General features: G+C 43.0%; 2 protein-coding genes across 2 annotated transcripts in view; both read right to left on the bottom strand.

Annotated features, from left to right (window-relative positions):
* uacab (uveal autoantigen with coiled-coil domains and ankyrin repeats b) overlaps positions 1–1,312 on the bottom strand; it is a 41,295-nt gene extending 39,983 nt beyond the window's left edge. Inside the window, exon 1 of the mRNA XM_086226278.1 lies at positions 1,078–1,312. Coding sequence (XP_086082404.1) covers positions 1,078–1,125 — 48 coding nt within the window. The 5' untranslated portion in view covers positions 1,126–1,312. The remainder of the gene's footprint in view (positions 1–1,077) is intronic.
* A 2,276-nt stretch (positions 1,313–3,588) lies between these two features.
* LOC147269005 (mortality factor 4-like protein 1) lies at positions 3,589–17,707 on the bottom strand. Its single transcript, XM_086226265.1, has 12 exons — positions 17,528–17,707; positions 17,062–17,108; positions 16,913–16,980; positions 16,697–16,783; positions 16,507–16,587; positions 16,049–16,074; positions 15,589–15,677; positions 14,784–14,885; positions 13,793–13,881; positions 8,963–9,135; positions 7,592–7,676; positions 3,589–4,118 (listed from the first exon to the last, which is right to left on the bottom strand). Exons 1-12 carry the CDS (start codon positions 17,565–17,567, stop codon positions 4,034–4,036), a joined length of 972 nt encoding a protein of 323 aa, XP_086082391.1. The 5' UTR covers positions 17,568–17,707; the 3' UTR covers positions 3,589–4,033.
* Positions 17,708–18,957: the final 1,250 nt, after the last annotated feature.

The following is an 18,957-nucleotide window of genomic DNA, read 5'->3' as shown; positions in this document are numbered from 1 at the left end:
CAGTAAAAAGTAAAGTAAAAACAGTAAAAGTACAGTCAAAGTAAAGTTACTTTACTTAGTACTTTTACATTGGCATTTCATACTTGTCTTATTTTCTCTTTCGTACAGAACCATTGCACTTAAAGCAAAAATAACCTAATCGAACAAATTGCAGAATGCGCAATACTTCTTATCCGATTACCCGATTAATCGCCAGAATAATGATGGATAACTGGATTTCAAAAAGAATCGATAGCTGCAGCCCTACTTGTGACATATCTACAGAAAATGTTCCATTTTATACGCAAGAAATGCAAAGTACCCAGTAAAATGAATACATCTGGGTTTGATGGACAGATAAAACAGTGAAAATAGGGCATGAATCTTCCTATTTTCTATATTTTTGACAAAATCCTTGATAGGTTAAACTCAACAGCAAATACTTCGAAATATCACTAATATGTGTTGTAACATCTGTGACTTGTTCGAGTTGCACATCCGCCACACGTCCGTCAGAGTGGAAAAGGCATGATCCACCACATCAGCTGCAGAAACCTGTTTCAACATAAAACCCAACATTCCGTGGGGCCTATGAGTGATGGGGAGCAGGACTGTGGTTTTTGGACCGAGTCCTTTCCTTCCTCTCACTCACACGAGGGTAAACAACAGAAGTTCTGCAGCCCTTCGAAGATAGTGAAGTTATTCCCTGTGTCTCCCAGTAACTCCCAGTCCAACAGGCAACAAGGTGGCAACTTCCAGGAAACAAGGTCGTTGATGCACTGATACAGGACCCTCACAACCCGTCAGAGCTTTGATGGAGCCAGACAACTTCTGTACAGAAATAAACCCGACCCCTGGATGTCTGCGGGGCCGCATCCGTGGGTGGCTCGGAGCGGCAGGTGCTCCGACGAGCTGGCGGGGAGTTTTCCAGGAGCCACCGTGGGAACATGCCCGCGGCTGCCGCGTTGCGTGAGGGCAGGAGACAGCCAGGGCTCTTAACGATAACCCGCCATGCTGTGAAACACCGTGGAGCTAGAACCGCTTGTATCGGGGACCCGAGTCAGTCAGAACGGAGGACAACAAAAAGGTTGGACTCACTGTGATGGTGACTTCGTGCTTCTTCAGTCGGTACTTGAGGCTCTTCATTGTGAATCGTCGTGTTGTGGCGTTGGCGGCCTCCTCGGGTTAGTAACTTCACAAAGAGTTCCAAAACTTTTTCTTTTTTTTAATTTAAGTTAGACGTAGTAAAAGTTTTTATCCTCTTTCTCTCAGGGGGCGAGTTCCACCTGACGCTTCTGTAACTGCTAAGGTCTGAGCGCGCAAGACGAGCAACCGCTTCATCCAATCGCAGCGAGACATGCGCGGTTGGGTTTGGTGAACAGCCAATCGGCTGCGAGGGAGGGCGGGACTTCCTTGTTTAGTGTCGCTGGGAGAAGTTGGAGACTTACTGGGACAAGGCAGGATAGTGTGGCATGACGTCACACTTACCTGAAGCCCGAAACACCTGGAAAACTACAGTGAAACCTGGTAAACAGACATCTTGAATCTGGTTTTTACCACCTTTGCTCAGCTGGTTGTAGCTCCTCCTCTCTGCCTCTCTCACCTGAGTGGTGCGACGCTGGCAGCTGGTTCACAACTGGATTTTGACCAACTGCAGTTTACCTCCAGCATGAATATTGCAGGGTTAACAAGGTTCTGACCGACAATTTAAAGAAAATATTCTCACTTTTACTTCACTATTGACGTTAAAATGGGGACCGATGTTATTATTTGTGTCACAATCAAAAACCTTGACCCATTTTCATGAAAATATTATGAAACAAAACAGAAGACCGATTCCCACTCAGGAATTTTTGTCTATTTTTTTCCCCATTTATTTAAGGAAACAGCTGTTGTTTTGTGTTTATTTTGTTTCTTCATACACTTAACGTTTCCCCGGTTTTCAACAACATCTGACACATATTAATACATGTCTGCATATTTATATTATCAGTTAACGTCTTGAAAAAGTTGCTTCAAATGAGAAACTAGATGAGCGAGGCTTTTACTGTGGTGGCATACTAGACATCTCTGTGGGCAGCCAAGAGCTCCAGACTGTTGTTAAAAGCTTTCCTCTTTGAGAACAGCCTTCTCCGTATTGATGTTCCGTTTGTCTAAACGTGACTTTAAATGAAAACTTGTGCTAGTCTGTCATATTTTCGCTTCTCGGCCTCATGTTGCTGTTTCACTTTACAGATTTGTCCGACTAAAAGTGGATCACAAGTCAGAAAATGTTTTGTCGTTATTGTTTTATGAACGTTCTGGGGGAACTTTATTCCATCAGAAATATGCAATAAATAGGCTCCTATGCAAGTGATAGACTTCCAAGACAACTGTATGCAAACCTCCTCCTCACAGCTCATATACTTATGACGATATTTTGGCGACTCTTCTGACATGAGTGGCGTGTCTTGTAACTCCTGTTGTCATAAATTGAATAATAAATCATCAGAAAAGATTAAATTTTTTGTTTTTTTGGGGGGACAAATCGGTCAAGAAGAGGAGGAGAGGCTCGGTGACACCAAAACAATCAGTTCATGTGCTCTGATACCATGGAAAGCACCAACATAAGTACACTAGAGTTCAAACTTGGGCTACAAACTATTAACATTGTTTAGTCACGAAGAAACCTGTGAATCTGTGAAACACAAAGGATGGCCAATGTGCTCAGTCAGTAGTTGCTCTCAGTCTTTCAGTACTTGACTAAATTCTGCCAGCCCTGAAATATGCCTTTGTTCATGATGCCACGGCAACAGCGTTACCATGGAGACATGACTCAAGTCTGAAGAGGCTGAATCTCAAGGATTATTTTCTGATTTTACAGTGTCACAGATTACAAACTAATTTAAAAACAGCACGTTGTAGCCATTAACTGTAACTAAAGATAAACCCCGGGGGCTTTGTTTGAAACAGATGTGAAACGGCATGTTTAGGGATGGTAGTAGATTTACCCCAAAAAAAACACCTCTGGATGGTGAGGGTCACAAATTTTTGATAACTTTTAACTTGGAGTCTGATTTTTAAAAGTTTCGGAACTCCTGTTGTAATCAACTTCCAGTTTGTTTATGTCCTGGTGGAGAATGCTGGTATGTAGTTTCAGATTTAACACCTACATAATTTCCGCTCCTTTACGTTCCGTGCACAGTTGTATTTTTCCAATAAACGAACACATTAAAGTTGGGTGTTTTTGTTTGGGTGTCGTAACAAATGGAGATGGAATTACTCTCACTTGGCCATTTATGAGGCAAACCTGGAGTAACTGTACTGTGCTATGGGTGTTCCCAATATTTTGTACATCTTATTTACATGAATCAAAAGCATTGTGAATAACAGCCTCCAAAATGACCATTAAGATGATTCATTCAATGATGATGCCACCCCTCATGAAGGGGTCTGACTGCAGGCCGGATGAGTGGCGCTGCGTTTCTTTTTACTGGGTCAAGCTGATAGAACTGGAGAGTGAGGGAATATTCTTCGATATCATGTTACTGATGCCCCGGTGAGAATTTCCTCCTTTTGAAAAAGGAAACGTCAGCGAACAGAAAACTCAGCGAACAATTTAAAGTTTGTGTAGAAAGATTTCTTTTACAAATTGATACAAATACACATAATACAGGTACAAAAACATGAACGGCGGACGATCGTGTGGTTCAGCATCAAAACTGCACATCGTGTTGCAGAAGAAACAATAAATACACACATGCAACAGCGACAGGTAGCTATCAGATGGAATGCACGACAACAGCACACGGCAGCAACATCACTTCTCTTGTGTTTTTTTTCCAAAGGGGTGACAGAAAAACGGAGAATGGAAAACAGCTTTAGCAAAAACAGTTTCCTCTATTTTTGAAGTTTCTCAGCAGCGACAAGCTCCTGAGAGCGTTGAGGAAGAAGTGCATCAGTTCAAGTGAAAAATCTGATCCGTGTCAGCACTCACAAGGGTGGTAATGGTTCACTAATGGGGGGGTGGGGAGAGGAGGTGCGCCTCCGCTGGAGTGCTTTGTCCTGGGAGCTGTCACACAGCCTTCCGGTGATACTCTGGGGGCGCGACCTCGTAGTCACTGGCATTGAAGAGTGTGGAGGAATTCTTCACCAGGTACCTGGGGGAAATATAACTGTGAGCGATAAATGAAGTCAAATGAAAAATGTGAACATCAACAAGGTGCAGCTTGTTGAACCGGTCGGTCAACAACAGGGGGGTTTCCGTTAAAGGTCTGAGGTGACACAAGCTTAAGATATTTTAACATTTGCTTCTACAGCATGAAACACATCCGTAAATACTACATTCACAAATTCCATACTGCTTATCTGTTAAGGGTTGCTGGGGGGTGGAGCCTATCCCAGCTGACATTGGGTGAGAGACAACGCTGGTCACCAGTCCGTCACAGAGCCATCAGGAGCAATTAGGGGTTCAGTATCTTGCTCAAGGACACTTGGACATGGTCACCGGGGGGAAGTGAGGATCAAACCAGCGACGCTTCGGTTGCTAGACGGCCACTCCACCTCTGAGCCGTGCTTCCCTTGCACTCATAAGCGCCGCCTCAATACCATCTACCATCAAACGATGCTGTGCCACTCAATACCAAGTTTCAGTACTTAGGGTGCGTTTCCACTGGCTCACTTCAGCTCAGGTCAGGTGGGGTCAGCTCGGTATGGGTGCTTTTCCACGAACACTGGGTACCACGTCAGCATGGGTGGACTCCCTGGCTGAGAGTTCCCTGGCGTCATTTGTGTGCAACTCAACAACAATGGATGGCATGGAGGCAGGGTTATCCTGTTGCTCTGTCAGTGGTTTTTGCTTAAACTAAAAGTGGGGGGCGACAGACAGGCAAGGCTTCAAGCGGTGAAACAGAACACCCAAGAAAAGAAGAAAAGACTTTACTGAGCGATCGACCAGTATTCCACTGAAGATGATACGAAGTAGACGACGTAAGCGGGTAAGTTACCCAATCAGCGAAACGCTAAATGTTTACGTCACATTTTAGTCCCCGCTTGGCTCACTAGGAACCCCAGCGAAGCAGGGACCAAAATGGTAATGTTAGTACCGTGTCGGGGCCAGTGGAAACGGGGCCAAACTGACTCGACCCGAGCCGAAGTGAGCCAGTGGAAACGCCCTTCAAGTGAGGTTCCTTCAGGTAACTCTACTACTTCAATTTTATTGTGTTTACTGTGTCGTGTGGAAAAATGCCAACCTGCTGAAATCTGAAACTAAGAGTTGCAACAGGCAAGTTAAACCAGGTTATGAAACAGTTTTGAGCATATAAACATGCAGAGGAGCTGGAAATAAAACCAAAGGCTGGTATTGCAATGCTCATTTTGTGAAACTGGATTTCAACATGTACTGAAGGTATTTTTATAGCCAACTTGGGTTTCAAACCGCTCCTTCACATACTTTGAATTATATCATTTTGTTTCTTCTGATTATTCTTTCTTCAGTGGCATGAATAAAAAAAAAAAAAAACATCTAAAATTACTGTAAAAAGTACGGTTCAGGAACCAGTATCAGAAAAGCTATCAGTACAGGTAGTAAAAATCTCACCATCTCACTGGTTGCTAGCCGTGAAAAACAAATATACACCACTGGTATGATGTCATTTACCTGACATTTTAGTTGTAAGGGGTGTAATTAAATGTGTTACACTATTTTTTCACTGGCTTAACTTGATTGGCTGAAATAAATGTGTTATGTAGCCAATCCTATTTTTTGAAGTTCATTTGCAAACTTGTGGAACATCAATACCATACAGGCAGACTTTACAAAATTGCTCGTTTCCTTGCAGAAATACACCAACGACGTTAGCGACATAGCTTCATCAGAATCATAGTTCTTTTGTTCTGTAGGTGCCGATGATGATTAGTAACCTACAGGATGAATAATCAAGGAGACTGTAGAGTGGCCAGACTGAGCGAGGGCGGACATCTCAAGACTCACAGGATTACTGAATTATTCAGGCGAACTAGACCGAAAAAATGATGGGTTGATTTTTTTTTTTTTTAAACCTCCCTGATTAGCTTCACAGAACATAATAAAGCAGAAGGAAACCAGCACTTTGAAGTCAGTGTCAAAAATACTGTCCGTCTTCACTCGAATGCCAACATGGATATTTACCAGTAGCTGCTTTGTCTTTCTCCAGTGCATTAACACTTGGACCCTTAGTCCCCCCAACGCTGGCCTTCGCAGACGTTTCATTATTGAAGAACAGAAAATGTCTGCGTAACCATGCACTGATAAAATATTTCTGATCAATATACAAAAGGGGACCTTTGCACTCCTGGTGCTTTCAGAGTTTATTCAACTGTAACTAATAAATAAGTTGAGTGATTGCATAAGCCGGGTCATTCAAAAGCACCATTTCTACGCGCTGTGTTACGTCAGCTCCTAATAAACTTTCAGGTATTCAGCGATGGTGTGCAGAGGTGCTGTTAGACCAAGAGCTCGCCCTGGGAGTTAAGGTTCTGTAGACTTCATCACTTCCCACTTTAAAAGCATATTCCAAAAATTACAGCTTAATTAAATAACAGTTTCACAACAGCATTGTTTACTCAGTTCAAACTTGTTTGTAGCACGACCACATCATTGTAAAAGGGATTCTAGAGGGAAAATAAACTGCTATTGTTTATATTTCATTGTTTAAGTGTATCCCATCTAGCAGAGTGATGGTCACATGTCAGATTGTCCGGTGAGGTTTGGACGCTGAGGTGGCAGGACGGCTAAGAGAGACCTGCACCAATCAAAACCCCAGGGCACCTAACAGTCGGTGTTGAGGTGAATGAACGAGCCGACTTCAGCCCAGATTGCCGTGATGGCCGTCCAACGTACTGGCGAGGTCGCCTCCTTTTACTGTATCACAGATTTTTTTTGAGCTTCAAGGCATCTTACTTTTCTGTGGATTAGATTTCTAGAGGATTATGTTGACATGGTGAGATTATTTTTGTGTTCTTGGTGAGTTTTGAGTGCGTGTGTATGAATGGATCTAACCCTGTCCATGGAAACAGTTTTCAGCCACTGTATCATGGGTGAGTTTCTTCTTCCTGACAGTTTGTTCTCACACCAGAGACATGAACTCCACCACCTCACATTTCCCTGCGGTCTACAAGTTGTGGTACATGTTGTCAGTCATAAATGAAACTCTTTCTGTTGCCGTCAGCTGTACACGTCAGGCACAGCAGGCAGTACCGGAGGTTTCCCCCTCTGGCTGCTAAATTCTCTGTGGTTGAGCATCATCGTGCTAATTGTGAACGCTTGAGGAAAATACTGCTCTTGTTTCCCCACATTGGAAATCAATAGAAGATTTTCACTGCTGGGTTCAGTCAGGAAACAGTGAGACTTACGCCAAGCTACTGAAAAATGTAGTTAAGCCACCAATGCTGCTTCTTGCCCAGCACTAGTTCTTAACATGATTTTAACAAAGGGAAAATCAGCCAAATACCACAGTTAATTATGCACTCTGGTTGCCATGCCAACAGGCCTGGCTCTTTAGTGTCGCGGTCAGTGAGCTCTTTGGACCCAAAGTCCAGACCAGGGTTGGGTGACGACAGCGACATGGAGTCAGAGGTGGGAGTCAAACCTTACTTCAAGAAGTCTTGGAGGTAACCAAGAAGCAAAGCCAGACTTTTCTCATCCAGAGGGGTGTAGGCCAGCATGGCTCCGATCCGAACTGTAGAGCAGAAGATATTTCAGACTGAGTCAAAGATGCCGCACCATACACACCTTCTAGAACAGCGGTTAGCTGCTGGGGGCATGACATCTCATGATGTAGCAGATCATACTTGTGTCAAACTGTGCTACTGATGGCAAAAAAAAACAAAAACCATCATTATTGGCATATATATATAAAAATAAATAAGAGAGAGAGAGAGAGAGAGAGAGAGAGAGAGAGAGAGAGAGAGAGAGAGAGAGAGAGAGAGAGAGAGAGAGAGAGAGAGAGAGAGAGAGAGAGAGAGAGAGAGAGAGAGAGAGAGAGAGAGAGAGAGAGAGAGAGAGAGAGAGAGATGCAGAAAACAAGCCTATGGTGACTTACAAATGTTGTAACATAGTGTGTCCACCAGGGAGCGCTCTGGTGCCTCCACCTTGTTTATTTTGGTCTTGGTTAGATGGTCATGTATGACAATGTTTAAGATTTTTTTCAGAAAGTTATTTGCTTAAGCAATTACCCTGAGTAACTTAACACAGACAGAACAAAATTGGTGCACAATAAATCCAGACATGGTCTATTTTCAACGCAGCAGAAAAATTCAGTCAATCGGCTGAGCATATCGGCAATTGAGTGATGTTTTGTCTCCTCTAAAACCACTTTGAGCCACAGAAATCCCATCTCATCCAGCCCAAATAAAAACACCAACAGAGTGGCACAGAGTGCCAGTGGCCTTTGAGCAAGCTTAAGGATTTATCATATTCTTCTAACATAGCAAAAATGAACCAAACTAATTATCATCATTCACTTTCAAGTGAACGCAGGGAGATCATGCCATTGGTCGATGGCGTGGCTACGAGATAAAAGCTCAGAAAGCTGTGTGTGTGAAGCGGGGGAAGGAGGAGTGGGGGGGCAAGGAGCGTGAGCTCGGTGTTTGCAGCCTCAAAAATAGAAAATCTTTCATTCAGAGTTTTATTGTGGCAGAAAACTCCCTGTGACCCTAAGAGCCACAAACACATGAACGTGATGTGCTCAAGCTGCCAAGAAGCAGGCCACTGCATACCTCTGCCGTGTTGATGAAACTCTGGGTGCACACTCACGTATCTATAGTCCCTATATTTCTGTAAGCCTTCCACAAACACAAAAATATATAAAACTCTAAACTTTTCCCATTAAATTTACAAATTTACAGCGAGTGAAATTAATATCAGTGTGTGCTTCAATGAAGCCACTGAGCTACTCAAGGTGTCTGTGTGAGTACGCTCATGGCTGCGGCGTGTGTTTTGTGAGTGTGTCATCGGCGCTCCTACCAAACAGGCGCAGTAAGTGCGGCGCTCCGTACACCTGGGACATCGGCATGTCTGGATGTTCAGCCAGGATCTCAGCATACTGGGGTCTCTCAAACTTATAGAGCAGCTGGGTGCCCAGCATCACGTTGAAGTACTCACGGATCCCAGCCACTACTTCATTTACAGCATACTCCCTAAGCGGTGAGAGGAAAGAAACGGTCTTGCATGTGTGCAGGAGGTAACATCCACAGAGACTGCAGGTCCAGAAATTAAAAGAATAAATCAAGCATATTGGGGGTCATGCAGAAACATGAGGAACATCAGGAAATCTGAGACAAGACACTCTGGATTGATTCCTAAACTCTAAGCAGTTAAAACAGATGCCACACTTAACTATTGGAATTTGACAGAGATTTATGGTTTTTGAGAAGACAGAAATCAGCCAGCTTTAAAAATCTGTTCTGGAAATGGCCAGTAGCATTTCTGGAAATGGGGCAGTCAATGAGTTGAACATCCTGTAGAAATATTGAATGGGCCTGAAGCTTGGTGCCTGTGTCCTTGAATTAAAGAACCAGCTCACACAGTCAAGAAAGGACATTTTTTGAGGGGAAATACTGAAAAATGTTATTTTCAAACCTTTTTATTTATATATCTATCTATCTATCTCTCTATATCTATCTCTCTCTCTCTATATATATATATATATATATATATATATATATATATATATATATATATATATCTATATATATATCTATATATATATCTATATATATATCTATATATATATCTATATATATATCTATATATATATAGATATATATATATAGATATATATATATAGATATATATATATAGATATATATATATATATATATATATATATATATATATAGATAGATATATCTATATATAGATATATATAAATAATTTTTTGTAAAGGCAAATTATTTCAGTGGAAGTGAGGTCATAAACTTAACAAAACTGAGTTTAGTTACAGGCAAGATGTTTATTCTGAAGGCAAAACATTGAAGCAGAAGTGTGAACTTTTATATTATCAACTTTTACTATGAAGGAAAAACAACAATACATTTTATCTTCAAGACTTGATTTTGAAAGGAAATGATTTTGAAAGATATTAAGATTTTTCTTAAGAAGGCATTAAAAAAAAATCTATCAAAAAAGTAACAGTCATTAATACCAAGGTTTTTATTTTGAAGGCAAAACATTGAAGCGCAAGTTAATGCTACTTTACCTTAATGTTACTATTTTAGACTGCTGATACAGTTGTCACTGCTATCATTTTGCAATATTAGAGTGCTGTTCGCACGCCGACCGAATGAAATGGCTTGCTGAGTGCTATCATGCAGAAATGTCAGCATGCTGCTTGTGTATCAGCAGCCACCTTGCCAAATGCTATGATGGATAAATTACAGCATTTTCACAAGCTAGCAGCATGTTAGCATGCTTCTGGTATATTAGCATCGAAAATTCCCACAGCAGCAGCTAGTTTGTCAATTGCTATCTATCTATCCATCCATCCATCCGCCCACCTTCTCCACTCATCCGAGGTCTGGTCGCAGGGGCGGCAGCCTGAACAGAGAGACCCAGACTTTCTTCTCCCCGGCTGCTTCATCCAGCTCCTACCAGGGGATCCTGAGGCGTTCCCTGGCCAGTTGAGAGAGACAGTCTCTCCAACGTGCCATGGGTCTTCCCCAAGGCCTCCTACCGTTTGGCAGGCATCCTCACCAAATCCCTGAACCACCTCAACTGACTCCTCTTGATGTGGAGGAGCAGCAGCTCTACTCTGAGCTCCTTCCGGATGGCGGAGCTTCTCACCCTGTCTCTAAGGGAGAGCCCAGCCACCCTCCGGAGGAAACTCATTTCGGCCACTTGTTCCCACGATCTTGTCCTTTTGGTCATTACCCAAAGCTCAGGACCATCGGTGAGAGTGGGAACATAGATTGACAGGTAAATCGAGAGCTTTCCCTTTCAGCTCAGCTCCCTCTATTGCTATCAAGTGTAAATATTAGCATGCCAACATGTTGCTTCCCACTTGCTTTGACAAGGAAGATTGGAGGTAAACATCCTACAGACGAATTGACAGCCTCTCACTCCACTCTGGGCGATGACATCACAAGGATTCTAACCTGCGCAAGTCACACCAAAGACAGAAACTCTCCAGTTTGTTACAGAACATGAATTAGGATATATTCAACGTCATAATAGATGTCAAAATCTTTTTTTTTTTTTTAAATAAAAAGTTCCAAGTCTTGTCATCCATTTAAAAAACTTGTCCGCAACCAAGTATGGCCAACTGGCACGGCTCTTGAAGGGCTGGACTGACCCTTTTCACAAGCACTCATTCATTTCAATTGGATATTTTTTCGCTTTTTGGAGGGGGTATTTTTTTGTCACCATGGTTACTTGAATCGCCCTCAAAACTAAGAGCACACTTGTATCAAGGGCATGCCGATGACAAACCCTCGGCACACCAAGGCAGAGAAACTGTCCACTATGCCTTTCCAAGAGGAGACGAAGCAAGTCTCCTCCACATGACACGGGAAGAGGAGGAAACGCTCCTCTCCTTGAAGGACCTCCAGCATCCCTCAGTATGGCTCTCCCATAAGAAATCCTCCTCAGGTGTCGGGACCAAAGAAAAACAAAACAGCAGGACTGTTGGCCAACCTCCAGCCCTTAAAGACGGGCGATGTTGAGGAGGAGTCCATCAAAGAGGCACTGTGCTGCCAGCAGGTGGACGTAGGCCGGAACGCTGGTAAATGAAAAAGCTCTCACGGCTGAAGCTAAATCACCCAGACACGGATCGTTGCATTAAAAAAAAAAGTGCAGACCCATCATGGTCAGTTTCGAAAGACCCATCCGTCCATGCAGCCATTGAAGCCCAGCTGAACCAGAGCGTGCCCTTGGTACAAGCGTGCTCTTAGTTTTGGTGGCGAACCAGAGGTTCAGCTGTGGGTCAGGGGACCGTCCATCCAGTGCAGAAAAGACCAAGCTTGGCCCTGCACACCTGAAAGACTGAGACATTCCCAAGCCAACCACTGACCCGTCAGAGGGCTTGTTTACAGCTCATGATGTCGATTCGGAGATTGACCTACAGGTTCCCAGTGCATAAAGAACAACTCTGGCAATGAGGCCCAATAAGCTGCCAGTCAAGGATGTTGCTCCCGCAGGCCGTCGGAGCACAGGGAGAGGAGGGGGGGCTGATCAGATCCAGCCATTACTGGACAGTTCTCACCTTTTTCTGTCTTGGAAACAATCAGGTTCAAGAGGAAAAATGCTGTATTTATTGTTGACGTTTTGCTATATTTCTGTTATATGATGTTTGGCTGTAGAGGCGTTTAGTCTCTTACCCCCAACACCCAGAGCAGGTTCTATTTATTGATAGTTAATAGCCACACACACACACACACACACACACACACACCATTAGCTTTGTTACTGTTATTTCACGTGAAAATACCGCTCGCGAAAAGGTAGATCAAAGTGTTTAAACTCAATTTTTAAGAGATAAAGGTTTTGTTGAGAAACTCTAATTTATGTATTGTACTTCATCCTACATGTGTTGTATTCGCTTGATTCACCAAAGTTTGAGTAAACTAATGAAACACTTGTTTGTAATAGTTCGAACAATCAATATATAGAAACTTATGATCAACTCATATTCAAGTTTGAAATACCAGCTTAGGGCTAAAACAACAAACTCTGGCTTAGCCCCGCCCACTTTACACCCGACGACCCCCACATCTGAATACAGGTACAGAGGAAGCAGCTGTACCATAAGGGTGTTACATTTCATCCAAGTCTGGAAGGGTCCTTCAAACGCGGCTGACAAATGCAGCCTTTGTTCGTTGACGGATCCTTTGCAAGCAAATACATCCCAGAATGCATTTCACACCAACCAACAGCAGGGATTTTGAACCAGGCTGCTGATCTAATTAATTACAAATTTTCTACTATAACTTTTCAAGTTTTGATATGTTTTTAAGCGTGAATATCACGGGTAGGTAGAAAAAAATCACATCGATTTATGCTGACAAGGGGCTGCCTGTAAATCTGCTGTAAGGTTTTCAGGTCGACCTGCACTTTGACTCCAGGGTGGAGCTCAGCAGTGTGAGGCAGTGGACAGAGAGCAGTATCTGAGCAGCACCACCCGCGGGTGAAGGGTGGAGAACAGTAATTAAAACGTCTTTTCCACCTTGGTTTTTTTTTGTTTTTTTTTTAAATAAGTCTTTACAACTCTGTTTTTACAATTTCACTTTTTTGGTTTAACACCAAAGGCAGCAAAACCTGTGACTGCTGTGAGTGACTGCTGGCGTCTAGACTGGAGGGGAGTCTCCTACGTCTGCCAGGCACCATCGATCGATAGATTGATACTTCAATAGATAGAGAGATGTAGAGAATTTATTGTCACTTGCTGTTATGTGTGGAGCATGCTGGTGTTACAGAACAGTTAGCACAGTCAGGCCCAATAGCATGTTGTTAATGGTTCCACCAAAGCTTTTTGCTTGTTGTGTTGAAAACTCCTGAGGGGGTTTAGAAAGGGCCTGCTGGTCGCTGCATCCACCCAGCGTTTGTGTTCTGGAATGAAACTACATCATCACCCACTAAAACGCTAACAGCACGATGTTGCAGACAGACCGGCCACTGCATGGCGACTCAGACGGGCATGATGTAGCAGCACCTCAGGTGTAGTTGGAGCTCCTGTAGTATTATTGTTGGAACTTTTTATATATTTTCTACCCCACGAACAGAAACGCTCGAGTGAGGCTGGCCATTCGCACAGCAGGTTTTCACAGCTGAAAATGTTTGACAAAAGACATTTATTCTTACTTATTGTCGGAGTTTCCTTTTGACTTCTTATAGATTGCATAGTCCTCCAAGACAGTCTCTATATTCTTCTTAGCGGGCAGATGAAATAACTGGAAGACAAAAAAATCTCCATTAAATTCGGATTTGGGAACCACAGAACAACTCTCTACACTTCAGCATAGTTCACTATCATGATACAGCAATTCTTAGGTAACTAATATAATAATGTATTGCCAGATGACTGGCCTGTGATACGTCACAGTATTTAGATACCAGAGGAAGACAAACCCCTGACAAAGCAGGAATTATGTATTTATTTACTGTCTTACTAATTCCAACAAAGAGCTGAGTCCTCACCCAGAACCTCAAGAACACACACGTGCAGCAACCAACTTGTGAAAGAAAAAGTAGCAGCAGGTGAATCCGAATGAATGAATAGATAGATCTATCTATCTATCGATAGATATATATATAGATTTATATAGATATAGATCTATATCTATATATAGATATAGATATAAAAAATAATTTGGCTCCAATGTTGATTTTGTGATTTATAAGAGGAGGTATCGCGATAAAACACAGTAGCCGTATTTCGTCCCACTGATATTCAGACCTACGAGTTCAATTTCTGAATTCATGTCAAGAGGATTGGGATTAGACCGTTGTGACAGTTATTTAGAAACACGCGGCCATACATTCATAAGATGGTGTGATGATTCTTACACTCAGGCGTGCACCAGTTTCTACCCTCACTTGCTAAACGGGGGAGAGGGCTTGATAGCAGGTGTGTGTTACACGCTAGACACTGACTTGTTTGACCTGCATTGCACCAGCCTGCGAGTCCAACGACTAATTATAACTGTGGGTCATGTGACTGTATTCCCAAGTGTTTATAGGCATGGTGGTGGGCTAATTGACATTTTCTTGACTTCATAACCTACAGAGGTCATCACAGCTGGAGTATACACAAAAAACGAACATTGAATCGTGTGTGTGTGTGTTTTTTCACCTGTTTTTGGCGGGTGATAAGGTCCCAGTCATCCACCAGCCAGGGTTTTAGCTCCTCTGGGATCTTCACCTTCACTTCCACACGGTTGGTGAACATTTCCTCCTGTAAACACAAAACACACACACTACCTTTCACTGGCTGTGGCCATTTTTAATGAAGTGAGCACTGGTATCTACAGGTCAGACTTATTTCCACTGCCTACATTTGAAGTAGTTTTGTATTTTCTGAGGCACCTTGACTTCATTCCGGGCTGATGAGGAACCTTATCTGGTGTCCTCTGTTTGAAATTTCTTTGGCCTCGTCCTCGTGATTCGTCTATAAGGTTAAAAGCTGGTCCAACCCCAGGCCTTGACCTGGGTCTGGGAGTGAACCAGTGGTGTCTTCCATAATTCTTTCATAATCGTTAATTTGTTGTTAGAGCACTTTCTCCCAGTAAAGCCGACACTCATGGCACCAGTGTTATCCTGATGCATGGAAGCCGTCTCTGATTCTCCAGCCTGTTTCTTGTATCTGACGAATTCCTTAATCACACAGAATTCCTCTGCAAGGGTGTCCAGGTTCCCAGCGACAGCTACACCAACTATTCAGGCATGGAAAACTGTCTCTCCAACATGAGAGGTGGATAAAAGAAGGACACCGGCTTCATATTTGGACACTTGAACATTTTTAACTTCAACGGATGAAGTTAGCTGAATCTGCAGAGCATGAAGAGCTCTCAGGACGGATCTTAAGAGCTGGACATCTTTTAGACACATGAAGTGACCGTGAACGCTACGTGATCAGGGGCAGAGCTGAAGATACATACGCTCTCCACGGTTGGATCAACCCGCGCCCTCTTCTTCCGCGGTCCCTGGGGCGTTTCTCCACTGCTAGTACCTTCACCCGGCCCTGGGGCTACACAACACACAAACACACATTCGCTCATGAAGCACTTTCACACGTCGGTGTGAACAATTGTTGTATATAAAAATCAGGTAAATAAAAATCTTTTCTGTGCAGTTGCTGGTGGACAGAACTGTCCAGGCAGATGAAAAGTTAAGTATTACTGTACATGTCTGTCTGCGAGGTATAAAAATACACTGCACTTCAAGCCACCAATACAGTTGTGACAACATGTCCCTGAACTCAGTGCGGCGTCTCAGGTACCTCGATGGTCCTGGCGCCATTTCCGTCCCGGACAACTACAGAAACCTACACAGACAAAACTCACGCTAGGACTTTTGACTGAGGGACAATCTTTTCAACAGTAGAAAATGTTCACTTACTCTTCTGCTTTGCCTTTTTCACTTTCCTAGAATACAAAGGGGGAGAAAAAAAAAAACAGCATTATAAATAACAAAATGACTTTGACTCAACAGGATGTCAAATTATACCGATTCCTAAAATACAGCAAGCAAAAAAAAAAAAAAGAGTAAAGATCTGATGAGCGGCGCTGCAGCGTGAGGGGGGCCAGGAGGACTTCCTCCATTAGCTGCGTGCGTTTCTCATCACTAACCTCCGCTAGTAAGCGGGTGTGATCAGCCTCAATCACTACATCGAATATTCATTTTGGTCTTTTTGTAAACGCTCTTATTTCTTCTTATTTCTTAAAAAAAAAAAAGAACAAATGAACAAATGTGATGTTCACTGGCATCATGTCCATGTAGGAATCTGCAAAATATGAATCAGATGATACACACATATGATGGTCACATCATAACAGATGGTAGAAAGCGAGACTCACAGATCAACATTTTTCTGCTGCACAGCAGCAATCTTCTTGCTTGGTGCTAAACCCCTCATCTTTCCCTCAACATAATGGTCCCTGGAGAGAAACACCATCAGTTAGAGACTGTATTCAACATTCTGATGACACACAACCATGAAATGTTTACACGTTTTGCAAAAAAATGAATAAAAAATACAAAACTTACTGATTGGCCTTTTGAAGCTCTTTTTGTTTTGCAAGGTTACTGTCCACATATTTGAGAACTCTGCTTTCAGGAACCCATTCATCCCAGCTGAGAGACAAGCAGGGCAAACCTTGAAATTCCCATTTAAATCAATTTCCCAAAGACTTCATTCATACTGACAAAATGACAACGAGTCCACGAATAAACAGTAAGAAGAAACCAAGTAGTGGAGCTCACTTTTTGTTCCATCCGCTGTAATGAATGAAGTATTTAATCTGCTTCTCCTTTATGCTGATCTTTACACACTGCAAACAGAACACACAGCCTGTCAGCGGCCGCTACTGGGACGGACCGAGCAGCAGCAGAGATGCATGGTTGGAACAAACCTTAGCCTCATAGAGCAGTGGCCCATGAAAGCACAGGACTCTTTCACCTGCCGGGAGACAGACAGACGTGAGGGAGGACAGAAAACACACAACTGCACCTATGTTGGAGAGGGTCATTTGTCAGGCTGCTCTACTAACAGAATGCGTTTGTTGTCACACGGCGCCAGCACGTCTATCGTGTCAAAGACGAGCGAATTTAAGTTAACCCCCGTACAACAAAGAGCTAGCTAAGCATTAGCCGTTAGCCGTCCACTTTAAACTTCATTTCACCGAGATTCTCTTCGAAGAAAGTCGATATTGCGGATCTTTAAAGTGAATTATGTGTATTTCTGCGTAGTTATGAAGGCTGTGTGGCTCTGCCTCCATCCCTGGAGAAACTATTGTCGAGCAGGAGCAACAACAACAACAAACCCGCCCCCTTGAAAGCCTTGGCGGGCTTTGGTCCGGCTTGTTCTCCGGTACCCACCTTCTTGAAATTTAGGTTTAGGGTCCTGTTTTGGCGCCATTCACAGACTCAGCTGATCGGATCTCTGAACGATCAAATTCGGGCATTGCCAGAGTCCATTTCTACCAGACACAAGCCAATCCGACATTGGAGCCACAGGGAAGAAGGCGGCCTTCTTGTAGCTGCCCAGTCACATGACCACAATGACGTCAGGAGGCTGGGTTGCGTTCAGGTGCTCTTCGTCGCAGTTGCAGTTTAAGACGCACACGCCACTGTTTGACTTGTTGAAACCTAAATTAAGATATCTGAAAAGAATGATAGAGATATTATGAATTGAGGGGAATTGGAGATATCTTGAGCTGGAATTATGACGAATAAAAATCATGATTTAGAGATGTTCAGAACATCAGATCCTGGGGAGACTCACTTCTTGTTGTTGCTGTGGGGGGGGCGGGGGGAATCACTGCAGGTGTGTATTAAACCAGGGGTGATTCACTAAAGGGCCTTGTGGCTGCAGGTTTTCATTCCAACCAAGCAAAAGCAACACCTGATCCAACATGGCCCTTTAGTGGATCAGTTTGACACCCCTGTAGTAAACGATTGTTGTAGGAAGATCATCAGAACACCATCTTCTTAAAGACAGGCTGGAGTTGAATACGATCAAGGCTTTAAACTGGACACCTTTTGCTTCTGATCCATGATGATTAAAGTAGAAATGTATTTGTTATATTTAATCATTTTAATTGTGTGAAAAAATTTGGTGTAGCTGTTTAAATAAGTTTTTCTTGTCTCATTTAATTCATGTCGTATCTATTTCCTCCCCTCCTTGATAGCTCAGTGTGCTTGGTCTCCAAGTCTCTAATATTTTACTCATTTCAGACTTTCGTTCATCCAACCAATAAAGCCTGATGACTGATTGTACATTTTAATCTCACGAGAGAGTCCAACCATCGGATGTTTTTGTGACACACCCTGCTTTACAACACAGTGAGAGTCACGCACTCGGGCTGAGCGACTGTTATTTTGCATTATTAGCACAGTCAGACTCAGTACACTTGATGGGAAAACACCACTATCCCCACTTTAGTGAGTACATCATGCCTGAAAATAGGCCTGTATAAATGCAGTGAATCAGAAGCAGTACATAAGAGGAGCAGCATTTTCTAAGAGCAGCAGTAAGGAGAGAGGCGACCCACGTACATGTGAGCTGGTTCACACACCAACGTACAGCAAGAGAAGACTGAGAATATACAACAAAACGCATGACAGATGCAGACTCCAGTGAAGAATGTAGGGAAATGATGAGGGAGAGAATCTTGAGTCATTTATCAGAATTTGTTCCTTCGTTCACTTAAACCGAAATAAGAAAGGAATGTTCTTATTGGAAACGCCGTACCAAAATATTCTCATTTAGACTAAAACCAATAGATTATCAGCATCCATGAAGTCAG

The sequence above is a fragment of the Aulostomus chinensis genome, chromosome 2, assembly GCF_037954235.1.
Source record: "Aulostomus chinensis isolate RoL2024-O1b breed Wild chromosome 2, RoL_Achi_v1.0, whole genome shotgun sequence".
Classification (NCBI taxonomy): domain Eukaryota; kingdom Metazoa; phylum Chordata; class Actinopteri; order Syngnathiformes; family Aulostomidae; genus Aulostomus; species Aulostomus chinensis.
This window is presented reverse-complemented; position numbering and strand designations above follow the sequence as displayed.

Excerpts from the sequence above, each read along its gene's own strand:
- LOC147269005 (XM_086226265.1), bottom strand. The coding sequence starts at position 17,567 with ATGGCGCCAAAACAGGACCCTAAACCTAAATTTCAAGAAG. Across the intron at positions 17,109-17,527 it reads TAAACCTAAATTTCAAGAAG|GTGAAAGAGTCCTGTGCTTT; the intron begins GTGGGTACCGGA and ends GTCTCCCGGCAG. Across the intron at positions 16,784-16,912 it reads TACAGCGGATGGAACAAAAA|CTGGGATGAATGGGTTCCTG; the intron begins GTGAGCTCCACT and ends CTTGTCTCTCAG.